This window comes from Cheilinus undulatus, linkage group 14 (assembly GCF_018320785.1).
Source record: "Cheilinus undulatus linkage group 14, ASM1832078v1, whole genome shotgun sequence".
Lineage (NCBI taxonomy): Eukaryota > Metazoa > Chordata > Actinopteri > Labriformes > Labridae > Cheilinus > Cheilinus undulatus.
Genome location: NC_054878.1, coordinates 48,794,224 through 48,817,486, shown reverse-complemented (window position 1 = coordinate 48,817,486; position 23,263 = coordinate 48,794,224). Strand labels below are relative to the sequence as shown.

The 23,263-nt window shown below is 40.2% G+C and overlaps 1 protein-coding gene across 1 annotated transcript in view; it reads right to left on the bottom strand.

Annotated features, from left to right (window-relative positions):
* Nucleotides 1–10,009: 10,009 nt before the first annotated feature.
* Nucleotides 10,010–23,263, bottom strand: part of LOC121521416 (NACHT, LRR and PYD domains-containing protein 3-like) — a 38,267-nt gene continuing 25,013 nt past the window's right edge. The window contains exons 9-14 of the mRNA XM_041805386.1: nucleotides 19,582–21,361; nucleotides 16,627–16,800; nucleotides 16,193–16,366; nucleotides 13,471–13,644; nucleotides 11,446–11,492; nucleotides 10,010–11,362 (exon numbers count right to left, since the gene is read on the bottom strand). Of these exons, the coding sequence (XP_041661320.1) occupies nucleotides 10,824–11,362; nucleotides 11,446–11,492; nucleotides 13,471–13,644; nucleotides 16,193–16,366; nucleotides 16,627–16,800; nucleotides 19,582–21,361 (2,888 nt within the window). The 3' untranslated portion in view covers nucleotides 10,010–10,823. The remainder of the gene's footprint in view (nucleotides 11,363–11,445; nucleotides 11,493–13,470; nucleotides 13,645–16,192; nucleotides 16,367–16,626; nucleotides 16,801–19,581; nucleotides 21,362–23,263) is intronic.

Here is a 23,263-nt window from a genome sequence, read left to right as displayed (position 1 = left end):
TTAGCTCCGTACTCAGGTGGGATTGGTTCTTCTGCTTTGGCTCCATGCCTGAGCACACGTGTCAGTACCCTGTCTGATACTGTAGGGGGCGATATGTAGTACCACACAAAGTTGGTCTGCAGATCCCTAAAGAAGAAAGAAGGCGAGGCAGTGGCATCAGTTCTGTCAGCGTTCTCTCTGTTGTCTCTGGTGGATGGAGGCCATCCTGCAGGCTATGATGGATGCTGTAACTACAGCCCCGCTCCTACCTCCACCACCATGCAGCTCAGACCATGACATCTGAAATGACTGTTTTTGAAGAGACAGGAAACGTGTCATATTTCCTCTCTAGCCCTGCTTGCTGAGGAAAACCCAGAACTGAAGCAAAGTCTGACAGAGACACATAATCACCACAGCAGAACCAGAACCAGTCCTCCGCACCATAGGGACAAAAAGCCTTTCTGAGGCTCAGCTGAAGGGGGACGGTCCCTCCTACTGAACCTGCTGTAGCGGAAACACAACAGAGGAGTGAAGGACCAGTCAGATATTACAGCAGAGAGAGAGAACCAATCAGAGAGGAGGTAGACTGTCCAGGAGTGGAGCGCTGACAGAGACAGGAAGTAGACTTCTGTCCCTGACGTCTTCACCAAAGCTGAGATCAGCGGGACAAAAACAACGTGTGAACAGAAAGGGTGTTAAGTTGAAGGGTCAGAGGACCCGGGTAGGGTCTCTGGGGGTCGCCTTAAGCTCTCGTACCTCCTGAAGCACACAGTGGTTGGGTTTTAGAAAAGCCTTCACAGAGAGGGGTGGTGTCTTAGTGACCGGGGACAGTGAGCCTTTTAAATAAAGCTTTAACACTAATGAGGCTAAAAAAGAGCTTTGTTCAAACTCTTTAAGCTGAATAGAGATCAGATTAACAGTCCAGAGGAAAGCGTCTGACTCCAGGGAACGTTGGAGCATCGTTGTAATGTTTCTGATCATCTCAGGCATTCCCTGACTTTATTTACCAGCCGCTGTCTTTGCCTGCTACGTTTGAGGACTTGATTTAGTCCATTAACCCATCCTGAGGGATGCTGGAGCTTCTTTATGGACATTAAAGAGCAGAAAGACTACTGAGTCCTCTGAAGAGAAGCTATCTGGATACAGCAGGACCTGACAAAGACCTGCATCCAGCTTGCTGTTTTTAACTAAAATTTTAGAAAAGATGGTTTAAATGATTTTATCAATTACAGAAATATTTCCGAACTTTATCAGTCTGGTTTTAGAAAAAACCACAGTACAGAGACAGCTTTAGTCGAAATGACCTCAGGTCCAACATGGATAAGAATGACCTTCTGAGTTAGTTTTATTGGACCTGAGTGCAGGTTTTGATGGTGACAGGTGATTTTATTGGCTTCTGTGTTTTTAGCTGGTTTGAATCTCATCTTACTGACGGAAGGTTTTATGTGAATCTTGGGGATCGCTCATCCAAACTTTATGACATGAAGTGTGGCGTTCCCCAGGGTTCCATATTAGGCCCTACTCTATTTAACCTTTATATGCTACCTTTAGGGAACGTCATCAGCAGGCATGGCGTCAACTTCCACAGCTATGCTGACGACACTCAGCTTTATGTCGCCGTGTCTCCTGATGACACAGGGCCACTCGATGCCTTTTTTAACTGTATTTTAGACATTAAATCACAGATGTCAGAGAACTTTCTACAGCTCAACCAGGACAAAACTCAGGTTTTAGTCACTGGTGCAGAGTAGAAGAGAGAGAAACTGGTCAGCAGACTCAGAGCACTATCTTTTAATCCGTGAGCAGGCTAAAAATGTAGGTGTTTTATTTGATTCAGATTTTAGTTTTGAACGCCATATTCGTGATATCACCAAAAAAGCTTTATATCATTTAAAGAATATCGCCCGAGTGCGACCGTTTCTCTCTCAAGCCAATGCGGAGACATTAATCCATGCTTTTATCACCTGTAGAACTGATTACTGTAATGCTCTCCTTTCTGGTCTCCCCAAAAAGAAAATCTCACATCAGCTCCTCCAGAACTCAGCTGCTAGGACAAGGACCAGAAAGAGAGATCACATTACACCGACTTTAAGGTCTCTGCATTGGCTACCCGTCTCTTTAGAATAGATTTTAAGATTCTTTTACTGGTTTTTAAAGCTCTTAATGGTCTTGCCCCTTCTTATTCATCAGATTTGCTTCTACCCTATCAGCCCAGCAGAGCCCTCAGGTCTTCAGGAAGCTCTCTGCTAACAGCACCCAAAATTAGATCTAAAACTTATGGTGAGGCATCTTTTTATCACAGCAGTCCCATCTGAGGAGCAGCTGACCTGGAGACCTGATATTCTCTCTCTCTCTCTCACACACACACAGCCTGTGTGGATGAAGTCCAATGAGGAATTTGAATCTAGCTGTAAAGCAGAATGACGGTTCTCTGCTGCCACCAGCTGGCAGCTTTTGATACTGCAGCCTGCTCCTTCTGGTAGATTCCATTCATTTATACTGAAGAACAGCTCTATAGGAGCCAGAATCAGGCAGGAGGACAAGAAATTAACAGGAAGTTCTGCTCTTTTTCTTTCAGTTTTATCATTTTTATCAGCTGTACTGACAGTTTTAGAACTTCATGCTTCACATGCCTCCAGATGTTTCCATGGACAGATACTAGACAGAGAAGAACATTCTGTTAGTCTGCCAGGAAATCAAATACTGATTTCTTTAAAGAGGGGGTATTATACTTTTCTGGTTTTTAAAACATAAATATCAAGTCACAATGTTGGATGTCCATACTTCACGTATGCAAATTTTCAAACCGCAAGATAAACGTATGCGGCGGTAATCTTGGAGTTAGAGCGTAAACTGATGAAAACGGTTGGTTGAACATCTCTCTGAGATTCTCCCAGTGTTCTCCCGAGACGAGATTTCGATGGAGCAAACTGATGAGGTCATCACAATAGGAACTCCTGACTGGTTCGCGGTTAATCTGTGCCGCCGGCAAAGCGGAACAGACCGCCCCCACAAAGCCTTTTAGCATTTAGCATTTAGCAACACAGCAGTTAAACACTTACCAAACAGATACGTCCTGCGCTGCTGGTTTTATTCCCCCTCTCTCTCCAAACTATCAGGGTCAGACTCTGGGTCTAACACATATCAAAATTCGCCATAATTTACTCATTCGGACCGGTTCATTCAAAGTTTACAAGTACTAGCCTAGCAATATAGCTGCATCGGAGGGGGCGGACACAAAACATTGAGTCCCGTCACCGGCCAGCCTCCGGAAAATCGGCCAATTGGAGGAAAGCAAGTCCGTGGGGTGGGGGGAGTTAAAGAGACAGCAGCGAAAACGAAGCGTTTCAGACGCAGGTTAAAATAAGGGCTTTTCAGGAGGCCAGTGTGAGAAACATGAGGAGTTGTTTGAGCTGTAAACCATGTGAAGCTACTACGTGGGTATCAGAGAGACGGTGGAAAGCCTGGAAAAAAGGTTTAATACCTCCTCTTTAACCTCTCTGGGTAAAATGAGTCAAAAACACTTACAGAAATACACAAAGTAAAATAAAATACCAATTCCAGAGACCAGGACCCCCACTGGACCTGAAGATGGCTGAACACAGCCAGGAACGTTCTAGAACAGTGGAGACAAGGCCGTCCATGAGGGGGGAAGAGGGGAAACCAAACTACTGTAGGGTTAAGCCGTGGTATCCTTATTTCATATTTAACCTGAATAATAACCGCTCTTATCAATGAAACAAATCTGTTTTTAAATCATTTGTGTAGAATATAGCCTTCTTAAAAATGTAAATCTATTTAGTTAAAAAAAGATCATTAAAATGGATTAATAATGGAAGAAAATGGGATAATAATGGAAAAAATAAGGGGAAAAGGTGGTGGAGTTGGATCTAAAAAATAGCAGAAATGGGTTAGAAGGGGCAAAAAAAATTAGCCCAAAAAGGCAAAAATGGGAATAAATAGTGGTGAAAGCAAATTAAAAAGTGTCTGAAAAGCCTTTAAATTAGCAAACAGGTGGAAATCTGGTGAAATAGAAAGAAAAACTGGCAAATTAGTGCTCACTAAGAAAGAAAAAAAATAGGCAGATATTAGAAGAAATTGGTCAAACTGCTAAAAATGGGCATATCAGATAGTTAAATGTGGTTAAAATGGGGAAAAATTGGCATAAAAAGAGTTAAAATGGGGTTAAAAGTGGCAGTAATGGGTCAACAGAGGCAACATTAGGCTTATGGGGTATCACAAAGTGCCAGGCCAAAGGATTATAACGCAGACACACAAAAAGGTTTAAGTGCATTTAATAAAAACAAGGTCTGGCACACGGGAGGTCACTCACACAGGCAAAGGTATCAGAAGTCAGCAGGCAAAACTAAACTGGGTCAAATACACGAGGAATCTATCAGGAAATAAGGCTCCAAGGTAAAGCACACTAGGAAAACAAGACGATCTCACAAAGAGGGTACGGAGTGAACTAAACACACGAGGAGGAGGACGATCAGCCGGGAAACACCAGGTAAAGCCACTCACACAACCAACACAGGTGAGACACATGAGGGTGATCAGGACGCAGAGAAACAGGTAGGGATGGGCAGGAAGGAGTGATCTGGAAGAGAGACACAGGGTAAGAATACAAAATAAAACAGGAAATGAAAGACTGGAGACATGAGGGAAAAATAAACTTACTCAACCTGGGATGTGACACGCGGCAAGAACTGGTTAAGAAGTGGCAAAAACAGGCAGAAAAGAGGTGGAAAGGGTTTAAAATGGCAAAAATAAGTGTTAAAATTTGTGGGAAAAAATGATGAAAACTGGTTGACTTTTGGCAACACTGGTGTAAAATGGCAACAGAGGAATTCTAAAAATATTCTTAGTTTTTTTTTTTTTTTTTTTTTTTTTTTTAGGGAACCTGGAGATCCCCCTCCAGAGATGTCAGGAGACGTCACTCAGGTAAAAGTTTAGATACGAGGGTTGAAAAAGACTTCTGTAGAAGTTGAAATATCAACTCAAGCCTTTTACTAAAGTAAAAGTATAAAAGTACTGGTTTCATAACTACTGAAAGTATAAAAGTACTGGTTTCAAAACTACCGAAAGTATAAAAGTACTGGTTTCAAAACTACCTAAAGTATAAAAGTACTGGTTTCATAACTACCGAAAGTATGAAAGTACTGGTTTCAAAACTACTGAAAGTATAAAAGTACTGGTTTCAAAACTACCGAAAGTATAAAAGTACTGGTTTCATAACTACTGAAAGCATAAAAGTACTGGTTTCAAAACTACCGAAAGTATAAAAGTACTGGTTTCAAAACTACCTAAAGTATAAAAGTACTGGTTTCATAACTACCGAAAGTATGAAAGTACTGGTTTCAAAACTACTGAAAGTATAAAAGTACTGGTTTCAAAACTACTTAAAGTATAAAAGAACTGGTTTAAAAACTACCTAAAGTATAAAAGTACTGGTTTCAAAACTACCGAAAGTATAAAAGTACTGGTGTCATAACTACCAAAAGTTTTAAAGTACTGGTTTTATAACTACCGAAAGTATAAAAGTACCGGTTTCATAACTACTGAAAGTATAAAAGTACCGGTTTCATAACTACTGAAAGTATAAAAGTACCGGTTTCATAACTACTGAAAGTATAAAAGTAGTGGTTTCAAAACTACTGAAAGTATAAAAGTACTGGTTTCATAACTACCGGAAGTTTAAAAGTACTGGTTTCATAACTACTGAAAGTATAAAAGTACTGGTTTCAAAACTACCGAAAGTATAAAAGTACTGGTTTCAAAACTACCGAAAGCATAAAAGTACTGGTTTCAAAACTACCGAAAGTATAAAAGTACTGGTTTCAAAACTACCTAAAGTATAAAAGTACTGGTTTCATAACTACCGAAAGTATGAAAGTACTGGTTTCAAAACTACTGAAAGTATAAAAGTACTGGTTTCAAAACTACTTAAAGTATAAAAGAACTGGTTTAAAAACTACCTAAAGTATAAAAGTACTGGTTTCAAAACTACCGAAAGTATAAAAGTACTGGTGTCATAACTACCAAAAGTTTTAAAGTACTGGTTTTATAACTACCGAAAGTATAAAAGTACCGGTTTCATAACTACTGAAAGTATAAAAGTACCGGTTTCATAACTACTGAAAGTATAAAAGTACCGGTTTCATAACTACTGAAAGTATAAAAGTAGTGGTTTCATAACTACCGGAAGTTTAAAAGTACTGGTTTCATAACTACTGAAAGTATAAAAGTACTGGTTTCAAAACTACTGAAAGTATAAATGTACCAGTTTCATAACTACTGAAAGTATAAAAGTAGTGGTTTCAAAACTACTGAAAGTATAAAAGTACTGGTTTCATAACTACCGGAAGTTTAAAAGTACTGGTTTCATAACTACTGAAAGTATGAAAGTACTGGTTTCATAACTACTGAAAGTATAAAAGTACTGGTTTCATAACTACCGGAAGTTTAAAAGTACTGGTTTCATAACTACTGAAAGTATAAAAGTACTGGTTTCAAAACTACTGAAAGTATAAAAGTACTGGTTTCATAACTACCGGAAGTTTAAAAGTACTGGTTTCATAACTACTGAAAGTATGAAAGTACTGGTTTCATAACTACTGAAAGTATAAAAGTAGTGGTTTCAAAACTACTGAAAGTATAAAAGTACTGGTTTCATAACTTCTGAAAGTATGAAAGTACTGGTTTCATAACTACTGAAAGTATGAAAGTACTGGTTTCATAACTACTGAAAGTATGAAAGTACTGGTTTCATAACTTCTGAAAGTATAAAAGTAGTGGTTTCAAAACTACTGAAAGTATAAAAGTACTGGTTTCATAACTTCTGAAAGTATGAAAGTACTGGTTTCATAACTACTGAAAGTATGAAAGTACTGGTTTCAGAACTACCGGAAGTTTAAAAGTACTGGTTTCATAACTACTGAAAGTATGAAAGTACTGGTTTCATAACTACTGAAAGTATGAAAGTACTGGTTTCATAACTTCTGAAAGTATGAAAGTACTGGTTTCATAACTACTGAAAGTATGAAAGTACTGGTTTCATAACTTCTGAAAGTATAAAAGTACTGGTTTCATAACTACTGAAAGTATGAAAGTACTGGTTTCATAACTTCTGAAAGTATGAAAGTACTGGTTTCATAACTACTGAAAGTATAAAAGTACTGGTTTCAAAACTACCGAAAGTATAAAAGTACTGGTTTCAAAACTACCTAAAGTATAAAAGTACTGGTTTCATAACTACCGAAAGTATGAAAGTACTGGTTTCAAAACTACTGAAAGTATAAAAGTACTGGTTTCAAAACTACCGAAAGTATAAAAGTACTGGTTTCATAACTACTGAAAGTATAAAAGTACTGGTTTCAAAACTACCGAAAGTATAAAAGTACTGGTTTCAAAACTACCTAAAGTATAAAAGTACTGGTTTCATAACTACCGAAAGTATGAAAGTACTGGTTTCAAAACTACTGAAAGTATAAAAGTACTGGTTTCAAAACTACTTAAAGTATAAAAGAACTGGTTTAAAAACTACCTAAAGTATAAAAGTACTGGTTTCAAAACTACCGAAAGTATAAAAGTACTGGTGTCATAACAACCAAAAGTTTTAAAGTACTGGTTTTATAACTACCGAAAGTATAAAAGTACCGGTTTCATAACTACTGAAAGTATAAAAGTACCGGTTTCATAACTACTGAAAGTATAAAAGTACCGGTTTCATAACTACTGAAAGTATAAAAGTAGTGGTTTCAAAACTACTGAAAGTATAAAAGTACTGGTTTCATAACTACCGGAAGTTTAAAAGTACTGGTTTCATAACTACTGAAAGTTTAAAAGTACTGGTTTCAAAACTACTGAAAGTATAAATGTACCAGTTTCATAACTACTGAAAGTATAAAAGTAGTGGTTTCAAAACTACTGAAAGTATAAAAGTAGTGGTTTCAAAACTACTGAAAGTATAAAAGTACTGGTTTCATAACTACCGGAAGTTTAAAAGTACTGGTTTCATAACTACTGAAAGTTTAAAAGTACTGGTTTCAAAACTACTGAAAGTATAAAAGTACTGGTTTCAAAACTACTGAAAGTATAAATGTACCAGTTTCATAACTACTGAAAGTATAAAAGTAGTGGTTTCAAAACTACTGAAAGTATAAAAGTACTGGTTTCATAACTACCGGAAGTTTAAAAGTACTGGTTTCATAACTACTGAAAGTATGAAAGTACTGGTTTCATAACTACTGAAAGTATAAAAGTACTGGTTTCATAACTACCGGAAGTTTAAAAGTACTGGTTTCATAACTACTGAAAGTATAAAAGTACTGGTTTCAAAACTACTGAAAGTATAAAAGTACTGGTTTCATAACTACCGGAAGTTTAAAAGTACTGGTTTCATAACTACTGAAAGTATGAAAGTACTGGTTTCATAACTACTGAAAGTATAAAAGTAGTGGTTTCAAAACTACTGAAAGTATAAAAGTACTGGTTTCATAACTTCTGAAAGTATGAAAGTACTGGTTTCATAACTACTGAAAGTATGAAAGTACTGGTTTCATAACTACTGAAAGTATGAAAGTACTGGTTTCATAACTTCTGAAAGTATAAAAGTAGTGGTTTCAAAACTACTGAAAGTATAAAAGTACTGGTTTCATAACTTCTGAAAGTATGAAAGTACTGGTTTCATAACTACTGAAAGTATGAAAGTACTGGTTTCAGAACTACCGGAAGTTTAAAAGTACTGGTTTCATAACTACTGAAAGTATGAAAGTACTGGTTTCATAACTACTGAAAGTATGAAAGTACTGGTTTCATAACTTCTGAAAGTATGAAAGTACTGGTTTCATAACTACTGAAAGTATGAAAGTACTGGTTTCATAACTTCTGAAAGTATAAAAGTACTGGTTTCATAACTACTGAAAGTATGAAAGTACTGGTTTCATAACTTCTGAAAGTATGAAAGTACTGGTTTCATAACTACTGAAAGTATGAAAGTACTGGTTTCATAACTTCTGAAAGTATGAAAGTACTGGTTTCATAACTACTGAAAGTATGAAAGTACTGGTTTCATAACTTCTGAAAGTATGAAAGTACTGGTTTCATAACTACTGAAAGTATGAAAGTACTGGTTTCATAACTTCTGAAAGTATAAAAGTACTGGTTTCATAACTACTGAAAGTATGAAAGTACTGGTTTCATAACTACTGAAAGTATGAAAGTACTGGTTTCAGAACTACCGGAAGTTTAAAAGTACTGGTTTCATAACTACTGAAAGTATGAAAGTACTGGTTTCATAACTACTGAAAGTATGAAAGTACTGGTTTCATAACTACTGAAAGTATGAAAGTACTGGTTTCATAACTACTGAAAGTATGAAAGTACTGGTTTCATAACTACTGAAAGTATGAAAGTACTGGTTTCATAACTACTGAAAGTATGAAAGTACTGGTTTCATAACTACTGAAAGTATGAAAGTACTGGTTTCATAACTACTGAAAGTATGAAAGTACTGGTTTCATAACTTCTGAAAGTATGAAAGTACTGGTTTCATAACCACCGAAAGTATAAAAGAACTAGTTTCATAACTACTTAAAGTATAAAAGAACTGGTTTCAAAACTACCTAAAGTATAAAAGTACTGGTTTCATAACTACCGAAAGTATAAAAATACTGGTGCACCTGTTTCAGCATTTATGCCCATTGAAAATGAACATTTTAGTACAATGCAAATACATTCAAGAACCACATATGTGTACTACCGACCTCCTGGGTGGTGATTGGTTGGGACATTTCGCTCCAGTTCTCTTGAGTCTCTGCCACGGACATCTTCGTACTAGGCTACATGCCCCGATATTTCTCTGCTGGAGTGTGACGTGATTTGTGTCATGTGTGCAGGTGTGATGGATCGCGTACAAACCAGTAGGGCGTCAGAATGGTATTATGTTTATGATTCTCATCCAACCACAATCAAATTCACTCTATCTGGATGACGCAATTTATCTGGATAGGTTTTTGGGTTTTTTATTTGTGTTTTTTTGAACGATGACAAGCCGGAATGAAAACAAGCTGAAATGAAATAGGAGTAATGACGCTATTTTTAAAATCTAAGGAGTAAAAGTGAAAGGTAGGCGGAGAAATTATTACTCCAGTAAAGTATAGATACCCAAAATTTCTACTTAAGTAAGGTAATGAAGTATTTGTACTTAGTTACTTGACACCTCTGACCCTCTCTTAGTGTCTGGGGGTCGGCCCCAAGGTTGAGAACCACTGATTTAGAGTACAAGCATATCCAAGGTGCCTTTTAAACTTTAACACTGAGGTTCCTTCCCAAACGGTTAGACTCTCTGTAACTACTGGTACGGAGAAAATATGACAAAAAACTAAATGTTTTGTAGTCTGATTAAATTTCTGTAGTGAAACAGAGACTGTAGGTGGGAGGGGTTACACTGAAAACTCAACTGGACAGAAAATGAGGATTTTAAAGCTGTTTTTAAGAGGAAAGTCCTGGTGTTTCATTCTGGAGACTCCAGAAATGACCCTTGGTTACCATGGTAACCATACACACCTACAATAACAAGGCTGCTAATCCTGAATGCTTCAACATATAGACATCATCCTGGTCTCAATGGAAAGGTGATCCTTGGAGGATTCACCTTTATACTTTTTTTTTTTTTCAGACATTAAGGAGGAGGGGTGGACTTATCTTACATCATGCTGTGCCTTAAGAAAAGTGTGCAGAGAGGGACAGCAAAGCATGTGAATAAAAAAAGAATTCACATGGATTTGATCTGCTCTTAGATGATCTGGATCTTTGGCTGGTGAGGAGGAGGAGACTGTCTCCTAGGAAGAGCACAGAGACACTGAGGAATTGAACCACAGCCCAAAGCCAAACCCAGGATAGAGAGGTTCAGAGGAGGTGGTGTCGAAGGTGTGGAGGTGGACCAGAGTGTCAGAGGAGACTCTGTAGAAGGACAGAGACCCAGCAGAACAGTCCACGTACACTGCTACTCTGTGGGAGACGGAGGACGAGGAGACCTGGAGGTCTGTTCTTCTGTCGTCGTGCCAGACAGCGTAACTGTCGCCTGTGCAGCTCAGACTCCAGGAGTGATCGTTGCATCCAAACACACCCTCACGACCGTCTCCTTTCCTTCTGATTCCTCTAGAGCTGACTGACACTGAAACGTTTCCTCTCCACTCCACCTCCCAGTAACAGCGACCAGTCAGACCAGTCTCACACAGCAGCTGAGGCCAGTAGTCAAACCTGTCAGGATGATCAGGATAGGACTGACCCCCTCTCACACAGGTCACCATCCTGTTGTTCTCAGACAGTCTGAGGTTTCCGTGTGCCGTGTTTGAGTCCAAGATCAGTCTGCAGGAATCTGACAGAGAGAAAAAGACAGAAACAGCTGTTTATCACCAGAAACACCTCGGTCAGCAGGGCTCAGACTGACTCCATACTTACACTTCTTCAGACCAGGTATCAACCTCTGGGCTCCACCATGGTCCATCCTGGAGAGGAAACACAGCTGGAATGATTTCAGTCCTAACTGTTCCTCTGTGTCAGGCAGAATGGCTACATACAGCTCTAAAAGTTCACTCAGACTTCCACTTTAAAAGGACTTTTAAAAATCTTGGATGTATGGATAGACTTCCCCACTAAACTAGGTCACAGATCACCCTGCTCATCAGGAGAACCTGGTGCAGCTGTGATGAAGCTCCCAGCTGATGGCTGCTGGTGATCACCACGACTGAGAGGCTACAGAGGGAGGAGGCTGCTCTTACTTCAGTGGTTTTCCTTTGCTTTAGATCAGTGGTTTTCAAAGTGTGAGGCGGGCCTCCCCTGGGGGGCGCCACAGAGCTTCAGGGGAGGCGTGGAACTATAAATCAGAAAAAAGGTGATTTGCTTTGCTAACCTCTGCTGTGCATGGAGCAAAATGGATAGATTTATAGTTACTAAAGGGACTATGCTATAGAGCAGTGTTACTCAACCAGAGAGCAAAATTGTTAAAAATACCTTTGCAAAAGCCACAATCTAGCAATCTGGCAATAAAATTAGGTTAAAGGTGACAAAATGGTCAAAAAGCAGTAAAAAAAGGGTGAAAAGGGGCGAAAATGGGGAGAAAAAGTGGAAAAATGGTCAGAAAGTAGCAGAAATGGGTGAGAAGCGACCAAAAAAAAAATTATTGGAAAGTGACTAAAAGGGGCAAAAAGCAGTCAAGAGTGGCAAAAATGGTCAAAAAAAAAAAGGAAACAAGTGGTATGTAATGGCAAAGGGTAGTTTAAATGGGCAAAAAGTGGCAAAAAAAAAAAAGTGAAAAGGGCAAAATGGGAAAAAATGGCAAAAAGGAGAGGCAAAAATTGGGTAGAAAATGAAACAACTGGTATTTAATGGCAAAAGGTAGCTTAAATGGGCAAAAAGGGGCAAAAAATGGTAAAAAAAAAAAGGGGGGGTGAGAAAAAAGTGGCAAAAATTGGGAGAAAGTGGCAAAAAAACGTCGCAAAAATAAATGAATCAAATAAATTGGGGTGGGGGGGATATTTAATGATGAAAGGTAGCTTAAATGGGCAAAAAAGTGAAAAAGGGCAAACATGGGATAAAAGTGGAAAATTGGGGAAATGTGGAAAAAGAACTTGTAAAATGGCCAAAAAAAATGAAAAGGGTATTTAATGGCATTATAAGTGAATAAGAGGGAAAGGCAGATGTTTAAGGACATTTACAAACTAAAATACCCAAGATATATTAATGTTAAAAATGATAAGACATAAATGTTTTGAAATGTTGTTCATTTATTTATTTATTTTCAATTTCAATGCTTTTGGTGGTCAGGGGTCCAACGAATGAATAATTTCTTCTTAGGGAGGCTAACTCTCACACACTTTGAAAACCCCTGCTTTAGAGAATATTGGAGTTGCACGTCTGTCTGCATCAATCAGTGAGAAAGGTAATATTGTAAAACAGTGTTACTCAAAGTGGCATGTTGCTGTTTGAATAGGGCCAGTAGAGTGGCATGTTCCTGTTTGAATAGGGCCAGTACAGTGGCATGCTGCTGTTTGAATAGGGTCAGTAGAGTGGCATGTTCCTGTTTGAATAGGGCCAGTAGAGTGGCATGTTCCTGTTTGAATAGGGCCAGTAGAGTGGCATGTTCCTGTTTGAATAGGGCCAGTAGAGTGGCATGTTGCTGTTTGAATAGGGCCAGTAGAGTGGCATGTTCCTGTTTGAATAGGGCCAGTAGAGTGGCATGTTGCTGTTTGAATAGGGCCAGTAGAGTGGCATGTTCCTGTTTGAATAGGGCCAGTAGAGTGGCATGTTGCTGTTTGAATAGGGCCAGTAGAGTGGCATGTTCCTGTTTGAATAGGGCCAGTAGAGTGGCATGTTGCTGTTTGAATAGGGCCAGTAGATTGTTATGTCGACGCATATGTTGGACTAAATAAAGATAATATAAAGTAAACTAGCTGAATACACATTTGATGATGTGCAGGTGTGTACCTTAGAGTGTCCAGTCTCCAGAGTGGATCCTCCAGTCCAGCAGACAGCCTCTTTGCTCCAGACTCTCCTGGATGGTTGTAGCTCAGGTCCAGATCTCTTAGATGTGAGGGGTTGGACTTCAGAGCTGAGGCCAGAGAGGAGCAGCCTTCCTCTGTGATCAGACAGCCTGATAAACTGGAAATAAAAGATATAAACTTAGTAGATGATTTATGTGATGTAAAAATGCTGACACTGTTGTTAAACCTGTTCATGTCCTTTTCCAATGGAGCCACATTTGTGAGGACCATGCTTTTGTAGGATGAGCAGCAGAGCTAAGTAACACAATTTTATGTACTTGTGCTAAGTTTAGTTCACTTAATAGTTTTGTAGATTGGATTAGAGCAAATCTTTCAGCAGATTACAATCCTCCATCCTAAAACTTAGAGATGAGCAGGATTTAAACTAGATCTACATGAATTTAGAGTGAAGCATCACCACAGTGGTTTAAACATGTGCAGTCTCAAAGTTATGAAACTAAATATTGTTCTACACTTCTTTGACAGAACTTCTACCAAACTCTTCCTCTGATTCTGTTGTGGCTTTGGGTCTGCCAGTTCCTGAGTGCTTCTGAATGGTCCAAGACACTGTACCCACTTCACAACTTCTCTGCAGGAAACACCTACAGTACATTTCCAAGTGCAGTAATGGTGTCTCTTCCAGTATTAATTACCTTTTTCTCACCTATTTATAGAAACACAATACTTTCTGCAGTACAGTACTGACTGAATAATGCTTATGGGGGTGAGGTATCACAGAATGTTCCAGCACATTTATGCAGATAGAGGGGGGTCACAGGTAATCCAAATCAGCTGGGACCTCTGTAGTCTTTCAAGGCTGAATCAACCTCCATGGCTGCAGAATAGCTTTAAGGTGTTAACCCATTTCTTGTTCCCTGAAAAAATACCTCTGAAATGCATATTTTTTTTACGGTTTTTGATAACATTACCTTTTTTAACCTCTGACAGTTCAGCACATGTCTTGTACCGAACTATTCATTGGACCTGAACTGCTTGAATTCCAAAGAAAAACTGGAAGAAGTGGGGTTTTCTAAAACCTTTGACCCGATAGTGTTAATAGATTGTTGTTTTTAGAGTCCTTTAAAGAATCCTGTGGGTCATTCCGTTATCACAGCTCTGTGTCAGAGCATACAGGGAACTGTCTGTGCAAACAGAGTATCACTGGAGAAGTAAAGATTCTCAAAGACCCTGTAAAGTGAAATTAAACATCTGAGTCCTAACAATCTAGAAATGTGTGAATTTGGTTTCTGTAAACATGAAAACTCTACATGTGACTGAATTCTGGATTTAGACTGTTAAAAGTTTTTCACCTCTTTCCTGGCTGGGTTTAATGTGGGCGGGGCTAATAGCATGACAGCTTTCCTCCAATCAGATTGTAGCAGTTTTTTAAACCTCAGAGTATCAAATTTTTCCTGAGTGGGCATGACTTCAGCTCATGTAACAGACACGCCCACACCATCCTGGAGCAGATTTTACTGCCCCATTTTCCATGATTTTGAAGTTTGATTTTATAAACTTAGAGATGTTTTATCTGACGGAAATTTGACCTGGAGGTTCAGAGCACAGTGAGCTGTCAAACAACAACTTTAAACACTGATTTATTTTCAGGGTCTTAATCAGGGGTGTAACGGTACAGAATAATTTTGGTTCGGTACATATCTCGGTTTTGAAGTCACAGTTCGGTATGTTTTCAGTACGGTGATTGAAGCGGATAAATAAAATTAAATTTCAATTCTTTAATTCAGTTGTATTAAAATAAATAGGCTGAATAAATTACATTTAAATTATAAATAATGCTGCGACCTCCCTCCAAAGGTTCTTCAATTATTAAAAATATTGATAAATAAATACATTTTTGAATAACTAGGTAAGTTTCATTGATATATTGACATATTTACACCCATTCTTTGAACACTAAAATTTCCCAGCTAACTTGAAGGCATCATCACACAAACCAAGTTAGCTTCTTAAGTATGCTAAATAGCGTCTTTCCTGCCGATTTCAACACAGACTTCAGCACTGGACTACTTTTTTAACCAACGGGACCTACTACAAAGTCTGGAAGAACTTTTCACAGCCCATCTAGGAGGATAAAGAGGTTAGAGCCGTGTGAAATCTGAGGATAACTTTAGCTATGACACAGCTGCAGAGTCCCTCCCTCTCTCCTCTGAGGCTGATAGTTGAAGGTAAAGTTAATCTGATTCACAGAGCCAGAGCACCGTTGCTATACTGGTGATTTAAATGAAGCTGGCTCTAACTCCACACCTCCATCACTCTTCTTCGTTTGTTTTTGTAACTGCTCCTTCTTCTGTAATGACGGTTGCTGGCAGCTTTTAGGCTCATTGCTGCCACCTGGATTGAAGTGAGAACTCGACTTTTTTTTAATACTCACTCAGACGTATTCGTCTTATTACTGCGCGCACCGAACCGTGACGGCCGTACCGTCACGAATACAAATACCGTTACGCCCCTAGTCTTAATGGCACCTGATAATTTAAAGTCTGATACTTATACTGACATAATCTCAGTACAATAAGCTATATTTTAAAGGTATGTCTTCTTATGTCTGATTTGGGGACTGAATTATAATAATTCAAATGTCACTCATTCCCAGTGTTTCTCCACCTGACTTTAAAGGATCAAGGGGTTCACAGCTGAATCCTGACCTGAGAGATTCCAGTTCACAGAGTGGACTGGCCAGTCCAGCAGAAAGCAGTTTCACCCCTGGATCCTGGAGGTCATTGTTACTCAGGTCCAGCTCTCTCAGACTGGAGGACTGGGAGGTGAAGACTGAGGACAGAGTCCTACAGCTCCTCTCTGACAGGTTACATCCACTCAGCCTGAAAATACAGGGAGAAAATATATAACATCAGTTAGGCCATATATAAACTAATTTGTTGAACAGTTACATGCAATATACTAAAACTGAAACATAGAGCTGATATATTGTTAATAAACTGTTAAGCAGTGGTTATAATTATATTATATTGAAGTTATTATAAAGGATAGCCCCTTGAGATGCAGCATCACATTTTAATGGGGGTTGGTTTACAGAAATGTTGCTGACAGAGTGAAAGTTTCTAATAAGCCTCATCCTGACCTGAGAGTTTCCAGGTAACAGTGGGGACTCTTCAGTCCAGCAGACAGCAGCTTCACTCCTGAATCCTGCAGGTCGTTGTGGCTCAGGTCCAGACATGTCAGAGGGGATGACTGGGAGCTGAGGACTGAGGACAGATCTCTACAGCTTCCCTCTGACAGATTACATCCATTCAGCCTGAAGAACAGAAAGTGAAGACATGAACCTGTAAATGCTCATTCTGTTATAGACTGTGCACCTTTAAATGTCTTTATTTGTCCCAGTTTATCACACCCTCTTGCTAAGCTCTCTCTCCTCACACTTTATCCCTCCCGTCCCTTGTTTTTTTTTTTTTTTTTTTTTTTTTTGCAGTTTCATGTGGACACCAGGAGTCTCTATCTGGTGTAGTCAAGTATAAATCGTGTTATCAGCATTGTCACTGCCCAGAGCGTGCATGTCTGGTGCCTGGATCTGCTGAGGGTGGCGTCGTTGTTTGGGCTGTGATGGCCATGTGGAAGGGTTGTAAGATACAGGATGTCTCTGTGTTGGCATGGAGGGTTTTTTTTTTGTTTTTCACGAAACCATCACGTCAGACTATGTGACGGGACCCTAGTCCCGTCTTGGCCGCCAGTCTGGCCACGCTACTCCTCCGCCTCCCAGCCGCTCATCATATGCTGATGTCACCACTGTCTCCATGACTGTGTTTGAGTTCACAGGTCGTTGGGGTGGGGGGTGGGGGGGGTCAAAGAAGGTCAATGGGAATGAGATCCTGCCCCAAGTGGAGGAGTTCAAGTATCTTAGGGTCTTGTTCACGAATGAGGGAAGAATGGAGCGGGCGATCGTGTGACGTCGGCAGTGATGTGGTCTCTGCATCGGTCTGTCGTGGTGAAGAAAGAGCTGAGTCGAAAGGCAAAGCTCTCGATTTACCGGTCGGTCTACGTTCCCACCCTCACCTATGGTCATGAGCGGTGGGTAGCGACCAAAAGAATGAGATCACGGATAAAGGCGGCTGAAATGAGTTTCCTCCTCAGGGTGTCTGGGCTCTCCCTCAGAGATAGGGTGAGAAGCTCAGCCATCCAGGAGAGACTCGGAGTAGAGCCGCTGCTCCTCTGCGTTGAGAGGAGCCAGATGAGGTGGCTCGGGCATCTGGTCCAGATGCCTCCTGGATGCCTCCCTGGTGAGGTGTTCCGGGCAGGTCCCACTGGGAGGAGGCCCCAGGGAAGACCTAGGACACGCTGGAAAGACTATGTGTCTCGGCTGGCCTGGGAACACCTGGGAATCCCCTGAGAAGAGCTGTATGAAGTGGTCAGGGGGAGGGAAGTCTGGGCTTTCCTGCTTAGGCTGCTGCCCCTGCGACCCAACCTCGGACAAGTGGCAGAAGACAGATGGATGGATGGATGGATGGGTGGAGCACATGCTCTCCTATTGGTGTCAAGTTGGTAAACTAGATGGCGATGCAAGAAAAATTGTGCCATGCTATTCTTGTGGAGTCATGGTTGTTGGTGTCTCAGATGCGTCATTAATTATGTCCCGTTACAATAGAGCGTTTTTAATCAGGCCCGACGTTTGACAGTGAGCTCTGACGTTGCATGTGGGCCACAGTCTGGCTGAAACTGTGCAGTCTGAGTCGGCCTTAAATGAATGAACTCTGGGGAAGTGGGGGTTCCACTTGACGACCCTGGTGTTTGCTTACATGTCGCTATCGGTCTACACCAGGGGTGGGAAACTTGCGGCTCGAGGGCCACATGCAGCTCCAAGTCACTCAATGCGGCCCCAAAGTCAATTTCAAATACCAATGGATTATAAACTCCAAGAAGACATGTCAAAATCTGCCATGAATACATTGAACAGAAACATTCTCTTGTAGTCTTTCACTTCTGGTATACGGTCAGTTCTTTCAGTTTTTGGATTTGGGTCTAACAATTCCAAACTTCTTTTCAAATTTCTTTTTTGTTCTAGTATTTTTACTTTATTTTTTTCTTATTTTATATTCATTTATTATAAAATCATTTAAAATGTACTTGTTTTATTAAAGTTAGAGATCAATTTATTAACTTCTCAATATATTTTCATTTCATTTTTTATTTGCATCTGCAGTGCTTAACAAATGTATTAGACCAGCTGTCATATCTGTCAGAGACCATCCAGCATCATGAAGTGCTTTAATGCAGACTCTTTCATTTTCAGTCAGCTCTCCACGTTTTACCATTTTGAACAGGAATGAGGAATTTCAAACTGAATTCACCTTTTTATACCCAAATTTGAGCCGGCTCACTGGGCTTCTCTGAGAAGTCAGAAATGAATCAAGCATAACATTCAACCACTAAAACTCATTTTTCTGTTCAGGAATGACAGTAAATAACTATAATCTGACACATTCATCAGAAATATTAATGTGCTTTACTATTTTCTCAGTTTTTTTGTAAATCCATACATTTGAAAATTCATGGATAACAATAATAATTATATTTTAGCATTAAAAATATCATTAGGGTTAAAGAGCTTCTACATATTGGTGTATTAACCATTGCAGAAACATCAAAATGATTTTGGTAATTACCAATGCTGTTAATGTAGGGCAGCTGTGGCAGAAACCTGACTTTGGTTAGGGTTAGGGTGCTCTGATATATTTGTTAAGCACTGTACATTATTTAAATTTTATTTCTTATTCTCTATTTTTTATATGTCTTTGATGTAATTACTTGTGTTCTTTTTTCTTTTTCATTTATTGGCTGCAAGTGTTGGTATTGGTAACCCATCCCTGGTCAACACAGCGGGTTTAGGGAGTTGTTGCTGAGTGCTTGTTCATCCTGTGGGGCATGAGTATCCTATGTTCACTCCATGCTCTGGAACCGTTACTTATACTAGTTTGCATCTCAGATATGTCTTCTTCTACTAAAGTACATTTTGTGTATGAGAAAATCTAAGAACTGACATTCCCTCAGGGATTGATGGAGTATTTGTGATTAATCAACCTACACAGCTTTGTTGGAGGCTTTGACCACCGGCAGCAGCCTCCAAAGAACCTCCTCTGAAGCAGAGAATGTCTTCAGGTCAAACACGTCCAGATGGTTTTCTGATGACAGCAGGATGAAGGCCAGAGCTGACCACTCTAGAGAGGACAGTTCATCTGAGAGACTTCCTGATCTCAGGGCCTGTTGGATATGATTTATTAGAAAACAATCATTCAGTTCATTCAGACAGTGGAACAGGTTGATGCTTTTCTCTGCAGGAATATTCCCACAGATCTTATTCCTGATGTATAGGACTGCATCCTCATTGGTCTGTGAGCCACTTCCTGTCTTTGTGAGCAGACCTCGTAGGAGATTCTGATTGGTGCCCAATGAAAGACCCAGCAGGAAGCGGAGGAACAGGTCGAGGTGTCCGTTTGGACTGTGTAAGGCCTGGTCCACGGCGCTCCGGTAAAACTTTGTCACTGGTGATTCATAGGACGTTGAAGAGCCGTCTGCCATCAGATTGACTCCAGAGTTGAAGAAGGTCTGATGGACATGAAGAGCAGCCAGAAACTCCTGAACACTCAGATGGATGAAGCAGAAGACCTGGTCCTGGTACAGTCCTCTCTCCTCTCTGAAGACCTGTGTGAACACTCCTGAGTACCAGGAGGCTTCTCTGATATCGATGCCACACTCCATCAGGTCTGGTTCATAGAAGATCAGGTTTCCTTTCTGCAGCTGCTCAAAAGCCAGCTTACCCAGAGACTCCATCATCTTCCTGGTCTCTGGACTCCAGTGTGGACCAGTCTCAGCTCCTCCATCATACTTGATGCTCTTCAGTTTGGTCTGAACCACCAGGAAGTAGATGAACATCTCAGTCAGGGTCTCGGGAAGATCTTCTGCCCAAATATTCTTCAGCAGATCCTCCAGAACGGTAGCAGTGATCCAGCAGAAGACCGGGATGTGGCACATGATGTGGAGGCTTCTGGAGGTCTTGAGGTGGGAGATGATTGTGCTGGCCTGATCCTCATCTCTGAACCTCTTCCTGAAGTACTCCTCCTTCTGAGGGTCAGTGAACCCTCTGACCTCTGTCACCATGTCAACACACCCAGGAGGGATCTGATTGGCTGCTGCAGGTCGTGTGGTTATCCAGAGGCGAGCAGATGGAAGCAGATTCCCCCTGATGAGGTTAGTCAGCAGCACACCCACTGAGGTGGACTGGCTAACATCAGTCAGGATCTCATTGTTGGTGAAGTCCAGAGGAAGTCGACACTCATCCAGACCGTCAAAGATGAAGACCACCTGGAAGTCCTCAAACCTGCAGAGTCCTGCTTCTTTGGTTTCAGTAAAGAAGTGATGAAGGAGCTCCACCAAGCTGAACTCTTTCTCTTTCAGCACATTCAGCTCTCTGAAAGTGAATGGAAATGTGAACTGGATGTCCTGGTTGGCTTTGCCTTCAGCCCAGTCCAGAGTGAACTTCTGGGTTAAGACTGTTTTCCCGATGCCAGCCATGCCCTTCGTCATCACTGTCCTGATTGGTCCATCTCTTCCAGGTGGAGCTTTAAAGACGTCTTCCTGTCTGATGGTAGTCTCTGGTCTGTGTGGTCTCCTGGATGTTGTTTCGATCTGTCTGACCTCGTGTTCCTTGTTGACCTCTCCAGTCCCTCCCTCAGTGATGTAGAGCTCTGTGTAGATCTGGTTCAGAAGGGTTGGGTTTCCTGCTTTAGCGATCCCCTCAAACACACACTGGAACTTCTGCTTCAGGTTAGACCTCAGTTCATGTCTGCAGTTTGAAGCAACAGTCTCTAAAAGAACAAAAGAAACCATTATTTATAAGATAGCCTAAACAAATGTCAGCTGTACACATGGGGGGGGGGGTAATTTCCTTTTTCCTGGAATCTTTTAAGGACATCAGTCGTGACCAGTTTCTCAGCGTCCTTAGATCTTCTACCAATCATGTTAACAGAAGAGCCTTAAACCAGCATCCTCCATGTCTTCTGTCCGTCACTTTAAAGGGATAGGTCAGTGTTAGTGAAGCTGGGTTGTTGTATGAGGTATTTGGTGATAGTAGTACCATCAGCCCCAGAGATTTCAGTCTGCACTGCTTCTTTGAATATCACACGCTTGGAGAAGCAAGGCCAGAGATGGTTCAGGACCACTGCATCATTCAGAGAATTTAAGGTAAAAAACAAAACAGGCCAAAAAACAATGTTGGTTTAATTGTACGTCATGTAGAGTAGTGGTTCTCAACCCCCAAATAAAAGGGGCCAGAGACCGGGGACCCTCACTGTACCTGAAGGTGGCTGAACAGCCAGGAACATTCTAGAATAGTCATGTGGAGACAAGGCCGTCAATAGGGGGGCATAAAGGCCAAGGTTTCTGGGACCCAACCAAACTGGGGGGCCCAAGGAGGTCAGAAAAACCATGGTCTATTGTGAAGTTAAGCTGTGAAAACTATATTTAAATTTGACCTAAATAAAAAGCACTCTAATCAAAGAAACAAATATCTCTGTCTATTCATTTGTGTAGGAAATAGCCTTATTAAAATGAAAATAACTTTTGTTAAAAACATATTCAAATGGGTGAAAAACTGCCTAAATTAGTTAATAATGGCAAAAAATGGGGGTAAGGTGTTGAAATTGTATTTTTAAAGAACATAAATGAGTTAAAAGTGGCAAAAAAATATGTAATATGTATTATGTTATTAATGCACTTCCTTGTACTTTTGTAAGGTGACCTTGAGTGTCATGAAAGGCGCCCTTAAATAAAATGTATTATTATTATTATTACTATTATTGTTAAAAAATAACCAAAAATGGATTAAATTGACAAAAACTGACACAAAAAGTGGTAAAAAGGATAATAAAGGGTCTGAAATGGCTTTAAAGTGCAAAAAATTGGGAGAAATAAGTTGGACTGGGATGAAAAATGTATATAATCTGGTAAACGGGATAGCTGTGGTTAAAATGGGCAAAAGGGGGTGCAACAAGTGGTTAGTGGCAATAATGAGGCAACAATAGGCAGAAAGTGGCATGAATTGGTTCAGAAGTGACAAAAACAGGCAGAAAAACGTGGTGGAAAGGGTTTAAAATGGACATAGCTGGGTTTAAAGTAGCAAAAATGTGATAAAGTTGGCAAATTGGTGTTAAGTGATGAAAAAGGGTTATGATTTGGTAAATTTGGTTTAAGTAGCAACAGTGTAATTTTAAAAATATTTGTAGTTTTTTTTATGGCATCTGGTGACCCCCTCTCAGTGTCTCGTGACCCCTAATGGGGTCCCAACCCCAAGGTTGAGAACCACTGATGTAGAGTGTTTCTGAAGAGTTTCATTTACACCCAGAGAGCCTCTGTGTTTGGCACTATTTTGCAATGCGAACACTGAGATCAAAAATCCCATTTACAAGAGTGTCCTGGACAAGAAGGGCAGCAGCACAATGAACAGAGTTACAGACGTGAAATATTACAGTTAAAAAAAACACAGGTCAAACAAACTGCAATCACAGAGCACAAGGTCATTGGTCAAAACATCTACAACTAAAGCTTCATCCTCCAACGCCTTCAACCTACTTGTAAAAAGATTTAAAGAGACCAGCTCCCCTAGACACCAGAGTCTCCTGCAGAAGATTCCAGGCTGCAGGAGCCGCGTACCTGAAACTCTTTTTACCCATTTCAAGACGGACTTTGGGGACAGAGAGCAAAAATAAGTT